Source organism: Orycteropus afer, unplaced genomic scaffold (genome assembly GCF_000298275.1).
Source record: "Orycteropus afer afer isolate SDZICR_OR568_19922 unplaced genomic scaffold, OryAfe1.0 scaffold00003, whole genome shotgun sequence".
In the NCBI taxonomy this organism is placed as follows: domain Eukaryota; kingdom Metazoa; phylum Chordata; class Mammalia; order Tubulidentata; family Orycteropodidae; genus Orycteropus; species Orycteropus afer.
In genome coordinates this window covers 24,016,043-24,034,872 of record NW_006921590.1, presented here as the reverse complement: position 1 = coordinate 24,034,872, position 18,830 = coordinate 24,016,043, and the positions used below count along the sequence as shown (strand labels likewise).

The 18,830-nt window shown below is 38.8% G+C and overlaps 1 protein-coding gene and 1 pseudogene across 1 annotated transcript in view; both read left to right on the top strand.

Moving 5' to 3' along the window:
• The first annotated feature begins 1,896 nt into the window (after positions 1-1,896).
• The window catches only part of CAPN7 (calpain 7), a 48,201-nt gene continuing 31,267 nt past the window's right edge, over positions 1,897-18,830 (top strand). The window contains exons 1-5 of the mRNA XM_007936805.2: positions 1,897-1,998; positions 5,270-5,378; positions 9,314-9,471; positions 12,762-12,829; positions 16,844-17,044. Coding sequence (XP_007934996.1) covers positions 1,897-1,998; positions 5,270-5,378; positions 9,314-9,471; positions 12,762-12,829; positions 16,844-17,044 — 638 coding nt within the window. The remainder of the gene's footprint in view (positions 1,999-5,269; positions 5,379-9,313; positions 9,472-12,761; positions 12,830-16,843; positions 17,045-18,830) is intronic.
• Positions 12,202-12,301, top strand: LOC122149676 (annotated as a pseudogene).

Genomic DNA, 18,830 nt, shown 5'->3' with positions numbered 1-18,830 from the left:
TGGGTCCAGGTTCTGTTAAGCTAAGCTTATAGAACCATAGACTCAGGCTGAGGTAAGGAACGAAGCTCTATTTGGAAGGCCAACACAAGGGAACATTCGAGACTGCTATCATCAAGGAAGTCCAATGGAGCTTGAAGTTACTTTGACCTTTAAACTTCCTGTAGAAAAAATAAAGGAGGAAAAGAAAAGGGGGTCCGAGTGTAAACCTCCAAGAAGAGGGTGGGTGAGGTGCAAACAGCTCTGTTAGAAAGCACTGGTTTAGAGGAGCTTAAACATTACTCTATCCACACAGGAGAGACTCTGAAGAATGAAACAAAGTTTCATTCACCCAGAAGCCACTTAGAGCAGATCACTCATGCGTCAGTCACAGGCCACCATGTCTCAGGGGGACAAAAAGCCCACCCAGAGCCACCAGAAATCTGTTGTAGAAACAATATCCTTACACCCTGTTGCAGAAAGCCAATGATCACAACAGGTTGGAGCAGGAAAACAAAAGGTTTATTGAGTACCGATACCCAAGAAGACAGAGAAAATCACTTCTCTAAAATGTTTGTCTCCCTGAGCAAAGGGATAAGTATGACTGTGTAGAGAAATGGGAAGGGGTCAAAGATCCTCTGGACTACCGGGAATGTTTTTGTTCTCCTTTTTCTGTAGTTACTCCCAATTCAGTGTCCCTCTTCCCAGGGTCATCTGGATTTATGGACTATAGAACTCAGCCGAAGCCAGTCATAGAAGAAGGTTGTGCATAAGAAAAGGTATAAATAAAAATAACAACCCTGAGAATGTATAATTGAAAATAACAAACCTAAACAACTCAGCATCCATAAAACAAGGAGGGAAAAACAGCAAGTCATTATGATTAAGGTCTATTTTGATCATGCCTGTTAGTCTGTTAAATTTCGCTTTTCAATGAGGGGCCCTTTCAGCCCTCCACTTCAGCATTCAACAGGGTCACACAGTATGTACTCTTGCATCTGGCATCTTTGACTCAGTAGTTTTTTGAGTTTCATCCATGTTGTGGCTTCCAACACTAGATTGTTTTTATTTCTCAATTCAGAATTTAAAGGAATGTGTGAAGACATTAATCAACTAATTGTCTAAGTAACTATTCAATTACAACAGCATTAAGTAACCAAATAATTGTTACAAATGAAAATATATTACCCTGTTAACAATCAAATCAATAAAGCACTTAGTGTATACTTTGTGGGGGAGTGGAGGAGCATATAGGATCATGATTGAGGTTGTGTAAAGAGTATCTCAAAAGAGTATTATCTCCTCACTATATATCCCAAATATTTTTCTTTTTAATTATTCCACATGGTGTTGGGAGATGCACTGCATTGACTATTTACTCTTATCCCTTCATTAAGTGGAGAATGGTTCCACAAAGCGCATTCCCACTCGTGCCAACTGTCGACAGAAATAGCCTCCAAGTCCACTGCCACCTCCATACCACCGGCAAAGACGTCTACAACCCCGAAGTGATACCAGTCCTCGCCTACCCTATCCCGTCGCCTCTCGGGCCCAGCCCCGCCCACTGTCCCACACACTCCCGCGAGCCCAGCCTCAGCTGCCCAGGCTCCGGAGAAACCCCCCGAATGCCAGGCTGCGCGTGCGCAGTGCGGCCGGTAGGCGGGACGAAGGACGTGGTGGCCACGAAATGGGGCGGCCCCGCGGGCTAAGAGCCCAGACAGTGCTGAGGGGGGTGCGGCGTAGCGGTGGGCCGCAGCCGTGAAGGCCCGCTCTCCTCCCCCAGTCACCGAAAGTAAACTTTTTTACTTTCCGCGGCGCCCCTGACCCTAACTCCTCCGACTCCTGGGCGCACCACAGTCTGGGGAGAGCCCTTCTGCGTCAGGGCCTCCCTCGGTCCCCACGAAGCGGGGTCTCGGCGCCATGGACGCGGCGGCGCTGGAGCGAGACGCGGTACAATTTGCCCGGTTGGCGGTGCAGCGCGATCACGAAGGTCGCTACTCAGAGGCGGTGTTTTACTACAAGGTAGGGGGGCGGCGGCTTGTCTGCATCTGCCATCCGAGTCGGAGTCCAACAGGAACCTGAGGCCAGGGGTGGGGTCCAGGTGCCGGGGCGACGCAGGCCCACTTACTTGGCCCGGGCTTTGGGCTTCGTATTTCCCTCTTCTTTCTCCCCCTCCTCGTCATTGGAATCCCGGAGGGGAGAGGCGGCTGGAGCTGCAGAGACCAGACCCATCCTACGCTCACTTGGGCTTCTGCGACGGTGGGGAGATTTGGCCCGGGCTTCTTCGAGAGACGACTTCTCTCCTTTCAGACTTGACAGCAAATGCCCACGATTTGAGCTGTTTATGGCGGCAGTCTGTATGGTAGTAGGTAGCTAATTCTTCCTGTCACTTGGCTCTGATTTATGGATAGTGGGAAATATTCTCTGGTATATACCAAATAATGCATGTTCGTTGAGGAAATAAAAAATAAAGCCATCTCATCCTAGCATTTGATGTTTATTTTTTACTAGTAATTCTATGCGTATGTGTGTACACCATTTTTTTTGCCCCAAAACTTGGATCGTACTGCTTGCTTATGCTGTTTTTCTAAAAAACTTGATGTTATTTGAACGTTTTTCCAAATCATCAGATTTACTGCTGTGGTTTTATTAACAAAAGCTGTTACCATTCCATTATATGGGTGTACCGTAACTCATTTACAAACTAAGCATTTAAGTTTATTCTGTTTTATCAGCACGTAAGTGATGGTGCACGTAAAAAGTGATGGTGTAACTGATGCTTTGCACATTTCTTGGTATTTCTTTTGGTTAAATTACTGGAGGCAAAATTGCTAAATCAAAGGGTATGAGCTTCCACAGCTCATTTCTCTGCTTTTCAGTCCTGAGGATTTGTAAACACCACCCACCCCCATCTCTAGCCAGACCCTTCACTTCCTTGTTAGAGACAACTAGTGGCTTCGTGATATTGTCACCTTTATTTTTAGAAGGAATGTCAGATTTTGAAACACAAAGTGAGTTTTTTCCCCCATAAATATATATACTTTAAATAACATGTAATTTGCATTTCTCAGACTAATGTTTTATTGTCTTCATTTTATAATCTAGATTAGCAACTTTATGCGTGTAAGAACCCACCCTTTGGACTTCTTTTATATTTTCATGAGAGTTTTTTTTTTTTTTTAAATAAAATTCTGTGTTTTAGTTTTGTGAAATAACTTTGGCAAATATTAAGATAATAAGTTAAAATGGTGCCAGTGGAGAGTAGCTTTTTCTACAGCATTACCTCGTTTGGCCATAAGATGACAGATTTAGAATTTTCCATCCTTAAAAAGGTAAGGAAAATGGTTCTTCTAGGAACTATTTGGGAGCTTTGGTAGCATAGTACCTAAAGCACTTGACTGCTAACCAGAAGGCTGGCGGTTCAAACCCACCAGCCACTCCTCAGAAGGAAGATGGGGCAATCTACTTCCATCATGATACTGCCTTGGAAACCCAAGGAGGGGTCGCTATGAGTCAGGTCCAACTCGACGGCACATAACAACAACAACAACAACAAGAACTATTTATATAAGCTTTTTCAAACATTTATTATTTTCTGTACTGGTGCTGTCGAGTTGGACCCAACTCATAGCGACCCCTCCTTGGGTTTCCGAGGCTGTATCACTGTGGGAGTAGATTGCCCAACCTTCCTTCCGAGGAGTGGCTGGTGGGTAGTATTCTACAAACCAGTTGCCACTGAGTCTGACTCTTGGTGACCCCATGTGTGTCAGAGTAGAATTGTGTTTCATAGGGTTTTCAATGGCTGATATTTTTGGAACTAGATCACAAGGTAGCTTTCCTTCCAAAGCACCCCTGGGTGGACTAGAACCTCAACATATCAGAAAGTCTTTGGGTGGCATAAATGGTTTGTGCTCAACTGCTAACCAAAAGCTTGGTGGTTCAGACCCACCTGCTGGCACTGAGGAAGAAAGGCCTGGTGATGTGATTCTGTAATGATTACAGCAAAAACATCCTGTAGAACAGTTCTATTTTGTAACACATGGGTTCCTATGAGTCAGGATTGAGTCAACAGCAGTGAGTGTGTATGTGTGTATCTTTTAGTTTATTGAAGTTAAGTATAACTATAATGTGTTTAAGGAGCTCTGGTAGCATAGTGGCTAAGGCACTTGACTGCTAACCAGAAGGCTGGTGGTTCAAACCCACCAGCCACTCCTCGGAAGGAAGGTTGGGCATTCCTACTTCTGTAATGATACTGCCTCGGAAACCCAAGGAGGGGTCGCTATGAGTCGGGCCGACCTGATGGCAAACAACAACAACATAATGTGTTTATAATGACAGTGGATAAAATACAATGTTTAACATTCATGTTTAAAAGTATATGTAGTTCCCTTCCCTGAAATAATCTGAGTCATGTAATCTGAGGAAATGATACCTTTTTTACTCCCTTAGTATTTAGGCTGTATTTGAGATAGTGCTTTTCTTACTGATTTTTTTAGGTTCAATGAAACAACTTCTGCTCAAATAACTAGATTCAAAAAGTAATATTCAATATATGGTTTCTTTGGATCCAGTCAGTTAGGCATGAGGCTTCACAAGTGTACCTGCTTAGGTTATTGCAGAAAAGATGTTGATTGGAGAAGACTCTGATCTTTCTAGGTACTTGGTAACCTTCCCAGAATGATGTTGGGGAAAATAGAAGCATATCTGGCCTAAAAAGAATCCAAGTTTCCTTAATTAAAATGTTTATTTGATACAACTTAAATCTGCTTCAAAACATGTCACCAACAATCTTTATTTTTTGTTGGAGAAGAATATTTCTTGCCACTGTGATGTATTTAAGCATTATAATTTCTTACAGTCTTTTGCTGGTACTTAGTTTTATTTTACTAGTGACGATCATTGATTGTTATTATTAGTTTTAATGCTTTTAAGGCTCATTTTACCTTTTCAAGAGATAAAATTTAAGTCTGATCTCTTGCATAAGAATGAAGGAAAACCGAAAGCATATGAGCCACCGCTATTCTAAGGAAATGTTTATGGTCCCTCATATTTGAATTGATAACTTTTCTATAGTATGAGAAATTGAAACCATTAAGAACTGAAGAAAAGTATTAGAAGATTATATAAATTATTTATTTAATTAAAAATATTACTTATATGTTAAAGATTAATCCATACATTTTTGTTTTATTAGTTATTGAAAACCAGTTGTGAAAGTAGAAAGTAGCAAAGAATATTCAAATTTTAATACATCTACTGGATTCCTTTACATTTCTTTTTATTTTATTTTTAGGAAGCTGCACAAGCCTTAATTTATGCTGAAATGGCAGGTTCAAGCCTAGAACGTATTCAAGAAAAAATAAATGAGTATCTGGAAAGAGTTCAAGCTCTACATTCAGCAGGTTTGTAGAGGAATACTGCACTAGTCGTGTTTTTTTTTTTCTTCTCTTCCATCACATTTTACTTGCATTCCTATGTTCTCTCTCTTCTTTATCTTCACCTTTAAACCTTGATGCTTATTCTTGCTGCTCATTCACCTTTTTGTAAGCACATCTTTAACAATCTTATAATTGGAAATTTGGAGTATATGGAAATAAATGATAGATCAGTGACAAGGTATCTTAAAAATAATACAGTCCATTCTCATTTCCCCAAGGCCCAGAGACAGTGATTTACGGTCAGATAATTACTCAGTGGCAGAGCCAAGATTAGAATCCTGTTAGAATCTTCTTCTTAAGTATATGTCAGTGCCCTCTCCTGATAGTAAAAAATAGGTGATTATTTCTTCTTGATGTTTGAAGGTTTTAGCTGTAAGTTCATAATTTCTTCCTTTGTCAATTTCCCCTTAAGACCTTAGCTACACTCTTTTTTTAAACCATACTTTGGAAAAGCACCATGTAAGTGGAGACTTGGAACAACTTGTATTTATTTTAGTAAACAATGTGGCAACTGCTGTGATAGAAGTACTCACAGGTTTAATGATAACACTTTTGTTAGTTTGAGGTAAGTAGTTGATGTCAAAATCTGTTCACATGGGAAGAAAAGAAAATTACCACCTATTGACATTTTGTTTTAGAAATGTATTCATCCTTTCAAGATGCTCTTATTAACCCTTTTTTTCTGGCACTGCATAATAAAGTCACAAGCAGCTTAGAAGAATTTCTACTTTTTTAGCATTGCCTCAGACTTTGTGCTACTTTCCACCACTTATTCAGTGCTTCCCACTAACATCTGAATAATGTGGTTAGGATAAAGTAGATTTGATCATTGTATTTGTTGTTATGACAATCCCCTTGAAGACAAAGTCATTCACTTTAAGGCAGTGCCCAGAAAGTAAATTACATGTATTGAAATGTAGACTACCAGTATGTCAGGGCCTCATGTAATTTAAAGAAACTTCATTTTCCTCTACAAGTAAATGAAGTTTTAAATGTCACTTTGATAATCAGGAAACCTTGTTTTATAAACAGTGTTTACAAATAAAATTATCTTTAAAGTATGGAAAGTAATCTTTCATGCTTACTTCCACGATCTCCCTGTTTTTTTCATAGATATTTCCCTTCATTTCATCAACCATTTATTGAGTGCATGTTTGGGCTATATGGTAAGTACTGAGTGATAGAAAAATGAGTGACAGTCCATGCCCTCCGTAAGGCTTTAATTAGGTGTGGAGAGATAAAAGTTATAAACATTTAACTATTATAGAAATCCCTTCTGAAACATGCTAGATTAAATGTTGAAGCTGAATGCCAGCGAAACAAAAATGAAGTTCAAAAGAATTTTTAAAGCATACTCATTAATAAAACCTTTGCCGTTGAGGTGATTCCAAGTCCTAGCAACCCTATAGGACAAAGTAGAACTGTCTCATGGGGTTTCCAAGGCTATAATCTTTATGGAAGCAGACTGCCTCATCTTTCTCCCACTGAGCAGCTGGTGGGTTCGAATTGCTGACCTTTCAGTTAGCAGTACTTAACCACTGCACCATGTACCTTACTTGTTTTGCCATTTGTTTCACCAATTACTCACTTGTTTACTACTTTACGCAGAAGAGTCCTTTTTTAAATACAATCTTGTTCAGAACCCCAGTTTTTAAAACAAATAAAAGTTTGCTGATAGTCAAGAGACTCTTAATGAGTTGACTTCTGAGTAGGGAAATGTTAACAATTTGAAAATCACCAGTGTAGGATAAAGAGCTCAAGACTTAAAAATCTAAGTTGGGTCCTTACCCTACCGGTATAATTATGAAACCTTTGGCTAAATCATTTGTTCTTAACCAGGAGCGATTTTTTTCCCAAGGGGACATTTGACAAGGTCTAGAAAGATTTTTGATTTTTATAACTGTAAGGATGCTACTAACATCTAGTTGAGTAAAGGTCAGGAGTGTTCCTAAACATCTTACAATGCACAGGACAGCCCCCCACAACAAGCAATTACTCGGCCCAAATATTCATGGTGCCAAGGTTGAGAAACCCTCGGCTAGGTATTTTAACATTTTTGAGCTTTGGTGTCTTCACTTTATAAGTGAGATTAGTACATACTTGAGAGAGGTGTTGACACCTTTATGGTTAATGTTTAAAAAGCATTACCACATTACTTTTAAGAGTCTAACAAAAATGTAATTAATAAAGTTTTTGAAAATTATAGCTTTAATGAGATAAAATTGACATACCATAAAATTCTTCCTTTTAAAGTATGTAATTCAGTGGTTTTTAATATATTCCCAGAGTAGTGCAGCCATCACCGTTATCTAATTTAGAACTTTTTCATCACCCCAGAAAGAAACTCTGGATTCATTTAGTAGTCATTCCCCAAGCTCCCACCTCCCCACCTATCCCCACCTTTACCTCTGTAGCCCCTGACAGTTACTAATATACTTTCTGTCTGTATGAATTTACCTGTTCTGGACATTACATAAATGGAATGATACAGTATGTAGCCTTTCCTATATGGCTTCTTTTATTTAGCATGTTTTCTAGGTTTATCCATGTTGTAGCATGTACTTTATTCCTTATTATGGCCAGATAACATTCCATCGTATGGATAAATACCATATTTTGTTTTATCCTCTCACCAGTTGATGGGCAGTTGTGTTTCCACTTTTATGTTATAAAGAATGATAGTGCTGTGATCATTAGTGTACAAGTTTTTGCATGTCTGTTGTTTTCAATTCTCTTGCGTTACATGTCTAGGAATGGAGCAGCTAGGGTATATGGTAACTCTGTATTTAACTTTTTGAGGAACTGCCAGACTGTTTTCCAAATTGGCTGTACTATTTTACAATTCCACCAGTAAAGTATGAGGTTATCAGTTTCTTAATATTCTCACCAATACTGTTATTCTCTGACTTTCTGGCTTTAGCCATCTTGTTGTTGGTATTATTTGCCATCAACTCAGTTCTGACTCATGGTGACCCATGTGTGCAGAGTAGAATTGTTCCATAGCATTTTCAAGGCTGTGTGATCTTTTGGAAGCAGATCACTAGGCCTGTCTTATGAGGCATCTCTGGGTGGTGGGTTCAAACTGCCAACCTGTGGCTAGTGATCAAGTGCTTAACTGTTTATACCACGAGGAACTCTTACTGGGTATGAAGTGGTATCTCATTATGGTGTTGATGTGTTTGAGTTATAAGAGGTTTTTATATAGACTGGATACAAGTTCTTTACAAGTATTTACTTTCATATTAAAAACAAGCTTAAATACTTATTTTAAAGAGCAATAAAAATATAAAATTGCCTATTCTGGACCCATATGAGTAGGAAACATCAAGCCGTAGTATATTATATTAGACAGTTCTGTACTGAAGAAAAATTTTTTTAATTATCTTAAAACATAATGGAGTCCCTTTAGATTTAGCATTTTCCAAGATTTTGTTTTGTTTCACTTTTGGCGGGGTGTGTGAGGAGAACTCATGTTCTATCTTTTAAATGAAGAGAGTGCTGGTAGGGAGAGAATTTTGAGTAAATAATGCATTTCTTAGTGTTCTTGGTACCTAGAGTCTGTTGTCTCAGAAGGAAGATTGGGCAGTCTACTTCCGTAGTGATACTGCCTCAGAAACCCAAGGAGGGGTCGCTGTGAGTCAGTTCTGACTTGACAGCAGTGAGTTTGGTTTTTGAGAGTCTGCTGTATATGAGTTGAACAATTGAGGGTGACCTTAAAATTAAGATTGAAATGGGAAGGGGAAAATTCGTTTTTAAGGATTTCTTTTTCGACTTTGTCAGTGTTTTTAAGTGAAAAAGTTGTAAAGTTTTGGTAAAGAATGTCTTAAACATATTAAAATGGTGAATTACTCACTAGGTATATAGGTAATATTTTGTATATGCTTTTGTTCCTCTCCTAGTTCAGTCAAAGAATGCTGATCCTTTGAAATCAAAACATCAGTTGGACCTAGAGCGAGCCCATTTCCTTGTTACACAAGCTTTTGATGAAGATGAAAAAGAGAATGTTGAAGATGCTATAGAACTGTATACAGAAGCTGTAGATCTCTGTCTGAAAACTGTATGTATAGCAAGAAGTTAAATTTGGTGGAGTTACACTAAGAACTTTGGTCTTTTATCCAGTGAATTTTGCTGACAACTCATTGAAGAAAAATATTGTAGTATTATAAACATAACTAGGTTACTCCTCATTAAAAGGTGATGTAGAGGATGAATGATCAAGTATGTCTAGGCAAAAGGAATATACCCATGAACATATAGAAAGTTGGCAGACAATATTTCTACATATGTATTTGTATGTGCTATAAGAATGTCCATATATGTAATAGAGCTTACAAGGGACAAAGTTATGATAACTTCTTAGCCACAGTTAACCATCCTGCTGGAGCAAGTTGTTGGACCTGTGGGCTCAGGACCATGGTCATGGGGGACATAAGATCAATTGGTATAACATACTACACAAAATCATTGTTCTACATCCTACTTTGGTGAGTAGTAACTGGGGTCTTAAATGCTTGCAAGTGGCCATCCACATGTAGCAATTGGTCTCTCCTAGTCTGGAGCAAAGAAGAATGAAGAAAACCAAAGATGCATGGAAACAATTAGTCCAAGGGACTAGTGGACCATGCGAACCTCAGCATATATGACTGTGAGACCAGAAGAACTAGATGGTGCCTGGTTACCCCTGTCAGTCACTTGGAAAGGGATCAGTGCAGGAGATCCTGGATAGAGTGGGAGAACAATATTGAACAAAACTCAACATCATAAAAAAAGACCAGGCTTACTGGTCTGATAAGAATCTGGTTAAACCCCTGAGACTATGCCCCCTAGTTACTCTTCAGGCCTTGAATTGAACTCCCCTGTGGCTTTCAGCCAAATAGTGGACAGGCATATAGGGTGAACATTTTCACCAGCTAGAGACACTCCTTAGAATGATCAGTCATGGGTGAACAGAAGGGCAGTATTTGCATAAGGAGATAGCTCAGTGGGTAGGAATGCATAGGAAAGAAGGACACAGGGAAGAGGTAACTGTAGGGAGGAAGTGGGAGGAGAGCTGTTAAATTGTGGAGATTGCACTCAATGTCATGAGACAAAACGTGTACAAACTGCTGTATGGAAAATGAATTTGCTCTGTAAACTTTCACCCAAATCACGATAAAAATTTAAAAAAAAAAGGGACGGAGAATAGACAGTTAATGGATTTTAACATTCTTATGTTAAGATTTTGACATTGAGTCATTAAGCAATGGTTTTTTCATTTAGTTTAGAGGTATATTTTTAACATTTTTAACATTGTAAAAATGTGGCTAAAATTAACCTCCAAAAATTAAAAAAAAAAAAAAAAACAACCTAGTGCCATTAAGTTGATTCCAAATCATGTAGCAACCCCTGTTGAGTTTCCAAGGCTATAAATCTTTTTGCAAAGTAGACTACCTTATCTTTCTCCTGCGTATCAGCTAGTGGGTTTGAACCACTGACCTTCTGGTTAGCATATAAGTGCCTTACCCATCACTCCATCAGAGCTCCTTGAAATGTACTTACTACAGGAAAATTTACATAAACTTCCTATTTATATTTTTTAATTTCCAAAAAGGAAAAAAGTCCATTCCAATCCCTCTTCTTACACCAACTGATATGAAGGAATAAATTCAGTTCAGTTCAATTCTGTTCAATTTTGATATCAACTACATAAAATAGTACTTCTTCCTCTGATCCTAACCCCCTGAGCTAGGTCATATCTCATAATTTCAATAGGCACAATCCTCCAGCCTGCCAAGTCTACCTAAGAATTCAGATGCCAGCCACAATCTTAGGGGTCCCCACAATACCCTGACTTCTGACCTACTATTTACAAATTTGGGGATTTACAGCTGTCCCCCTTAGAATACCAGCCATAAGCTTGGGTACCTCCAGGACCTATCTTATTTCTTATCTGCCTACTCTACTCCCTCTGTTTTGACAATTTGCTGGAAGTCTCCAAACTCGTGGAAAGTGTTAAGCTTATTACTGCAGTTTATTATTTGTTGTTGTTACGTGCTGTCGAGTCAGCCCTGACTCATAGCGACCCCTCCTTGGGTTTCCGAGGCAGTATCACTACGGAAGTAGGATTGCCCAACCTTCCTTCCGAGGAGTGGCTGGTGGGTTTGAACCGCCAGCCTTCTGGTTAGCAGTCAAGTGCTTTAGCCACTATGCTACCAGGGCTTCTGTAGTTTATTGTAGTAAAAAAAATTTAAATGATGCAATAGAGTGAGGTCTAGACGAGTTCCCAACACAGAGCTTCTGTGTCCCAGAAAGGGACGAATTACTCTTCCTTGTGCATTGATGTCTTTCACCAGCCAGGAATGCCAGGGAATGTCCATGTCCCAAGCCTTTATTTGAGCCTCATTACATAGTCACATTTGATTTGATTTAATGTATCCCTCCCATGAAGTTAGTTAATATCACAAGGTAAGTCTTTCTAGCATGGCCATCACCCCAAGTAACCTCATTAGCATAACCTGTATGGTTTGGAGCTTTTATCAGGGACACATCAATCACTGGGGAAATTCCAAAGTTTTAGAGGTAAGGAATCTAACCTAATTCTCAGGAATCAAGGAGAAAGATCATATTCTTTGGATAAAGTTAATTGTTAACCCCACATTTTCATGCATTAAAAAATAAGGTAGTGGTTTGTAAGGGCTTTATTAATTTGCAGCATAAAGTGTATATGCTGAGTTACTTTTATGGCTTCCTGAGGAGCCCTGGTTGGGAGCCTTCGCATCTAGCACCTATTGCATAAGAGAGTAGTGCAGTGCTTACTCTAGCAACACGTGCTAAAATTAGATGATAGAAGATTAGCATGGCTCCTGCACAAGAGTCATACACAAATTCATGAAGCATTCTATATTTTAGGGGAACTTAATTGGCTATGTAAAGTTCCACCAAAGATGCAATAAAATATTTTTTAAAAAAGCATAGTGCATTTAACAGGAAGATGACATGAAGTCCAGAATGGTGTTCCCAGCTGGCTTTTTTGTCAGGCCTTTTGTTCAAAGGAACCATCTAACCTGATTTCTGTCAGTGCCTGAGACCATAAATGGTCTTCCTAGGTTCCTACCACTTAGCTTTCCCATGATCTCATTGTCATAGAGTTGTAGTCCAGTTTGTACCTTTCTTCATTAAGTGGTCTTCAAGTTTGCTCAATGACAAGTTTTCAATACTATTTTAAGTGACAGTTTTAAAGATGAAAATGTTATTTTGTTTCATAATTTCAAGAAGTGTAATGTGTATTGTAAATATTTTTGCTTAGAAGTGTCATGAACTTAGCAAGTTGAAAAATATACTTTAGAATGTCTGTTTCTTTTTCCTAAGTCTTATGAAACTGCTGATAAAACCCTGCAGAATAAACTGAAACAGTTGGCTCGACAGGCACTGGATAGGTGAGTTTTGGTCATTCATATTCTTATTCATGGATGGCATATACTGTTACTCTATAAAAATAGAGTAACAGTAAATTTTTGGTGGAGGTCATAGTAGCTAACCTCCAACTTTAGACTGAGACTTAGAACAAGTCTGCCTTCTTCCTCTGAGCATATTTACCTTCTGAAAGTCCCTAATTTAATCTCAATAAATAACCAATTAGTCAAGAAATATTTAGTTTTTTCAAATATACATAAACCAAATGATTACGATATTCAAAATGGAAGACTTACCCTCAGTCTTCTAATATCAGACTTCCAAAGGGTAAACCTTCCAGAGAGATTTCTAGAGCTGCTGATAAAAAAACCAATCGAGAATGAGACTGCTGACAGCTGTGCCTAACAAAAAAAAGCAAGCCTAGTGCCATTGAGTCAATTCTGACTCATGTTGTTGTTGTTGTTAGGTGCCGTCGAGTCAAACCCGACTCATAGCGACCCCTCCTTGGGTTTCCAAGGCAGTATTACTACGGAAGTAGGATTGCCCAACCTTCCTTCCGAGGAGTGGCTGGTGGGTTTGAACCACCAGCTGTCTGGTTAGCAGGCAAGTGTCTTAGCCACTATGCTACCAGAGCTCCCTTCTGACTCATAGCAACCCTATAGAACAGAGTAGAACTGCCTCATAGGGTTTTCCAAGGTTGTAAATCTTTACAGAAGCAGACTGCCTCATCTTTCTCCCATAGAGTGGCTGGTAGATTTGAACCACCGACCTTTTGGTTAGTAGCCAGATGACTTAACAACTGCGCCACTAGAGCTCCTTATAGTCATACATACACCCTAGATTTTGGAATGTGTATATCTCCTTCAATTCTCTGCTTAAATGTCTACTTTTAAATGTGGCCTAACCTAACCATTTTATTTATAATTCTACCCTTCCCTTTATTTATAATTCTACCCTACCCTTATGAGTCAGGGCTGACTCGACGGCACATAACAACAACAACAACAACCCTTCCCTTAGTACTTTCATCCTACCTACTCTAATATCTTTACCATAGCTCTATCACTTTCCCAGATATATGAAATTTGCCAGTGTATTATGTTTGTTGTTAATGTCTATCTCCTTCCAATGTCCATACCCCAAACGTAAGCTTATAAGGGCAGAGAATTTTGTCTTAGTTCATTGCTGTAATCAGACACCTAGTAGAGGGTCTGACATATAGTATGTACTTGGTACATTATTTCTGTAAAGAATGAATGGATTTACACAAGAGTATTATACCTCCTAAAGGAATGAATAAAACTGTCCCTAATTGAGACTCTGACTAGGTAGGTCTGTCAACTCTCAGGCTTTTTATTTTTCTCTTCAAGTATAACAGCAGTCCCTCTTTTTCATCACCATCATCTACCAACCTTTAGTTTGTTTCCCAAAATCCATGAAGATATGGGTACTTGACAGATAGTTTGTCTTCTCCGTTTTGACTTGTTTCATCAGTTAGAATCATAGATGACTTTTATTACCCATGTGGAAAACTCATCCTGAGTACATCCTAAATGGTTGGTCGGGGGAGCAGGGAGGTGGGATAGCCATTGGGCCTTTTGAGGCTCTGTTGAAAATTAAGGATTCTCTAGGAAAAATGTATATAAAGTTTTTTCCACATATAATTTTATGTTTGCAATATTGGAGGATCCTAAGGGTAAAATACTGAGCAATGCAGGAAGCTTCAAAAGAAGATGGAAGGAATACACAGAATAACTGTACCAAAAAGATTGATGTTCAGCCTTTTCTGGAGGTAGGATAAGATCAAGAACTAATGGTATTAAAGAAAGAAGTCCAAGCTGCACTGAAGGAATTGGCAAAAAACAAGGCTCCAGGAATTGACGGAATACCCATTGAGCTGTTTCAACAAACAGATATAGCGCTGGAGATGCTTACTTGTCTATGCCAGGAAATTTGGAAGATAGCTACCTGGCCAACCAACTGGAAGAAATCCATATTTGTGCCCATTCCAAAGAATGGTGATCCAACAGAATGTGGAAATGATAGAACAGTGTCATTAATATCACATCCAAGTAAAATTTTGCTGAGGATAATTTAAAAAGGGTTGCAGCAGGATCTTAAAAGAGAAATTCCAGAAGTTCAAGCTGGATTCAGAAGAGGACGTGGAATGAGGGATATCATTGCTGATGTTAGATGGATCTTGGCTAAAATCAGAGAAATACCAGAAAGATGTTTACCTGTGTTTTATTGACTAAGCAAAGGCATTTGACTATGTGGATCATAACAAATTATGGATAACATTGCAAAGAATGGAGATTCCAGAACATTTCATTGTGCTCATGAGGAATCTGTACATAAACTAAGAGGCTGCCATTTGAACAGAACAAGGGAATATTGCATAGTTTAAAATCAAGAAGGGCACGCATCAGGGTTGTATCCTCTCACCATACTTTTCACTCTGGATGCTGAGCAAATAATCCGAGAAGCTGGACTGTATGAAGAATATGGCATCAGGATTGGAGGGAGACTCATTAACAACCTGCCACATGCACATGACAAACCTTGTTTGCTGAAAGTGAAGATGACTTGAAGTACTTACTCACAAAGATCAAAAGCTACATACACTTCAGTATGGATTACACCTCAACATAAAGTAAACAAAGGTCCTCACAACTGAACCAATAAGAAACATCATGATAAATGGAGAAAAGATTAAAGTTAGGGATTTCATTTTCCTTGGATTGACAGCACCCATGAAAGCAGCAGTTGAGAAATCAGACATCTTATTGTACTGAGCAAGTTTCCAAAAGATCTGTTTAAAGTGTTGAAGAGCAAAGATGTCACTTTGAAGACTAAGATACAGGTAACCCAAGTCATGGTATTTTCAGTTGCCTCATGCATGTGAAAGCTGGACAGTGAACAAGGAAGACCAAAGAAGAATTGATGCCTTTGGGTTGTGGTGTTGGTGAGGAATACTAAAAATGCCATGGACTGCCAGAAGAACAAACAAACCTGTCCTGGAAGATATGCAGCCAGAGTACTCCTTGGAAGTGAGAATGCCCAGACTTTATGTCACCTACTTTGATCATGTTGTCAGAAGGGACCAGTCCCTGGAGAAGGAAATCATGCTATGTAAAGTGGAGGGTCAGAGAAAAAGGGTAAGACCCTCAACAAGATGGATTGACACAGTGGCTGCAAAAGTGGGCTCACGCATAGCAAGGATTGTAAAGATGGCACAGGACCGGGCAGTGTTTCATTGTATTGCACACAGGGTCACTATGAGTCAGAATCGACTTGACAGCACATAACAATGACAACAATTTCAGAGTTTACAAGACTCCTGAAGCTCATGTGTGGACCTCAGATTAAGAACTTATACTTTTTAGTTAGTTCTTCAGCAGAGCAAAGTCTAAATTCCCTTGCATACCATGAGAGGCCTTTGTCTGGTCTCATCTCCTGTTGCCTCTCATTTGTACTTTATAGGGGCTACATTCATTCTTTTGAAATGACCTTAACTTACAGTGCCATTTCATATTTCCACATGTTTGCACATGTTATTCTGACTACTTTGAATGTTTCCCTACTCCCCAGGTGAACTCTTTAGCTTAAACATCAATTCAGAAAAATCTTCCCTGGCTTACTCTATGTTCCCAGTTCATTAAGTTCTTCTGGTACATCTTCACCCTTATGTTATACTTCCATCCTAGTATCTATCACTTCCATTGCAATTACTTGTCTCTTTTCCCCCACAAAATCATGAGCACCTTCAGGTAAGAATTGTGTTTAAACATTTTTATATCCCTTGACATATGTCATAGTATCTGACATAAGTTCTTATTGTTTTTGATAGTATATTATTTGCAAAAAATACTTATCTTTGGGAATAGCTTGAGCAGTGAAATTTTGACTTGTATGTAAGTATTGTATTTATTAATTTTACATTAGAATGCTTTACTGGATCTTGAAGTTTGTTTTATGGAAACCAAAATGTGGGAAGAAACACCAGAACAGTTTTTCTCTGCCTCTTTCTGTTATAGAGCAGAAGCATTAAGTGAACCTTTGACAAAGCCACTTAACAAAGTCAAGTCAGTGAATAACAAACCAAAGCCACCTCCATTGAGAGCCCATTTTCCACTAGGACCTAATCCCTTCCTTGAAAGACCACAGCAGTTTATAACTCCACAATCATGTGATGCACAAGGGCAGAGATACACAGCGGAAGAAATAGAAGTGCTCAGGTAAGTCAGTTTAAGATTCATTATAGTGAGGAATTTTGTTAGCATAGTAAACGTAGGTAATTTTATTCTCATACTTTTTTGAATTTATTTAGATCTTTGTTAGTGTGTTGTGCTATTATTTTGTAATTAGAAATTATCGTCATATGATCACAACTTGAAAGAGTTCATAGTTGTTAGTTCCATAATTATTTTAATATTTACATTTCTATAGACATGGTAGGTCTTTCTATCCAGCATTCTGCAAAATTGAGCACTTAAAGGCTTGGGGGGATATAGGACTATGGGCACGTCACTTATAATCTATGCAACTTTGTAACCAGTCCTAAGAGGGAAAAATTATTACCTTGAAAAAGCATTTTAGGCACATGGTGGTCTAGGTCAGGAAATGATGGTCTTGGACTAGGGAGTCCCTGTGTGGTGCAAACAGTTAACATGCTTAGCTGCTAACCAAAGGTTGGAAGTTCCTTGAAGTGCCTTGGAAGAAAGACCTGGTGATCTACTTCTAAAAAATGAGTGATTGAAAACTCTTTGGAACACGGTTCTACTCTGCTATACATGGGTTACCATAAGTGGGAAGCTACTTGACTACCTGTTTTGATTTGGGTTTTTGGGGTTTGCTTTTTTTTTTTGTTCCTACATAAACACACACACACACACACACACACATGCACAGAATATGTGGTCGTAAAACCTAATGGATATATTCTCTGGCCCATAATAGAAAAAGTTTTCCAATCCCTGATCTAGGCAATCAGCTCAGTGTGTCCAAGAAGCAGTCTCAGGGATATTAGAATGCAAAACAACAATAATGTGGAAAGGCTTCATTGCATCCTGAGCAAGTATAGATGGGGTAAATCTCTGAGCTAGTATGCCTGTTCTTAAGTCAGGCACTGGAGGAGGTTCAGCCTGCTCAGAACTGTGCAGAACATGTAGACACTCATTTTTAATTTTCCTAAAATTGAGCTACAAAGGCTCCTTCCTCAGTCACCTGAGAATGTTTTCCACCTGAGAGATTTTAATTCTATTCCTATTAATCTGTCATTTTTCCTTAAAAAACTGGACATGAACCAACACAGCATTAAAGTAGGGTAAACAAAGAAGGTGGTTTTGGAGTTAAGAGACAGTAACTTAATAACAGTACAATTTTTTGGCTACTCATTATCCACACAAAGGAGCCCTTGTGGCACAGTGGATAAAGCACTTGTTTGCTAACCAAAAGGTCAACGGTTCCAATCCACCATTCACCACTCCATGGGCAAATGTTGTGGTGCTCTGGTTCCATAAAGATTTACAGCCTTGGAAACCCTATGGGACAGTTGTACTCTGTCTCATATGGTTGCTATGGGTCTGAATTGACGGCAGTAGGTTTGGTTTTTTTGGTTATGCACGTTTGAACTTCCATAGTACAACAAAACAACTGTATTTCCACCTTTAAAATGCAGCTATTCTTCATACTAGTGAAAAGTTCTCACCTTTTCTCCAAAATGCAGAGACACGTGTTCCTGAGTCAATGTATATACATCACTGACTATATTAAGTTACCTCTCAAATTCAGTCATAGTCTCACTGAATAGTGTTACCTGGAGACCAAAATGTGAAGTTAACCTGCAATAACTTTCTAAAGAAAAAGAAAGAGAGGAAGGAAATAGCTAATTTATATAAATAAACATGTATGTAAAATAAAGAGAAAATATACATAACTACCGGAGATCTCATTTCTGTAGTTTGTCAGCAGGCCATAGCTGATATCTGTAACACTTCTTTCTTCCTTTGCCATTCCATTGTC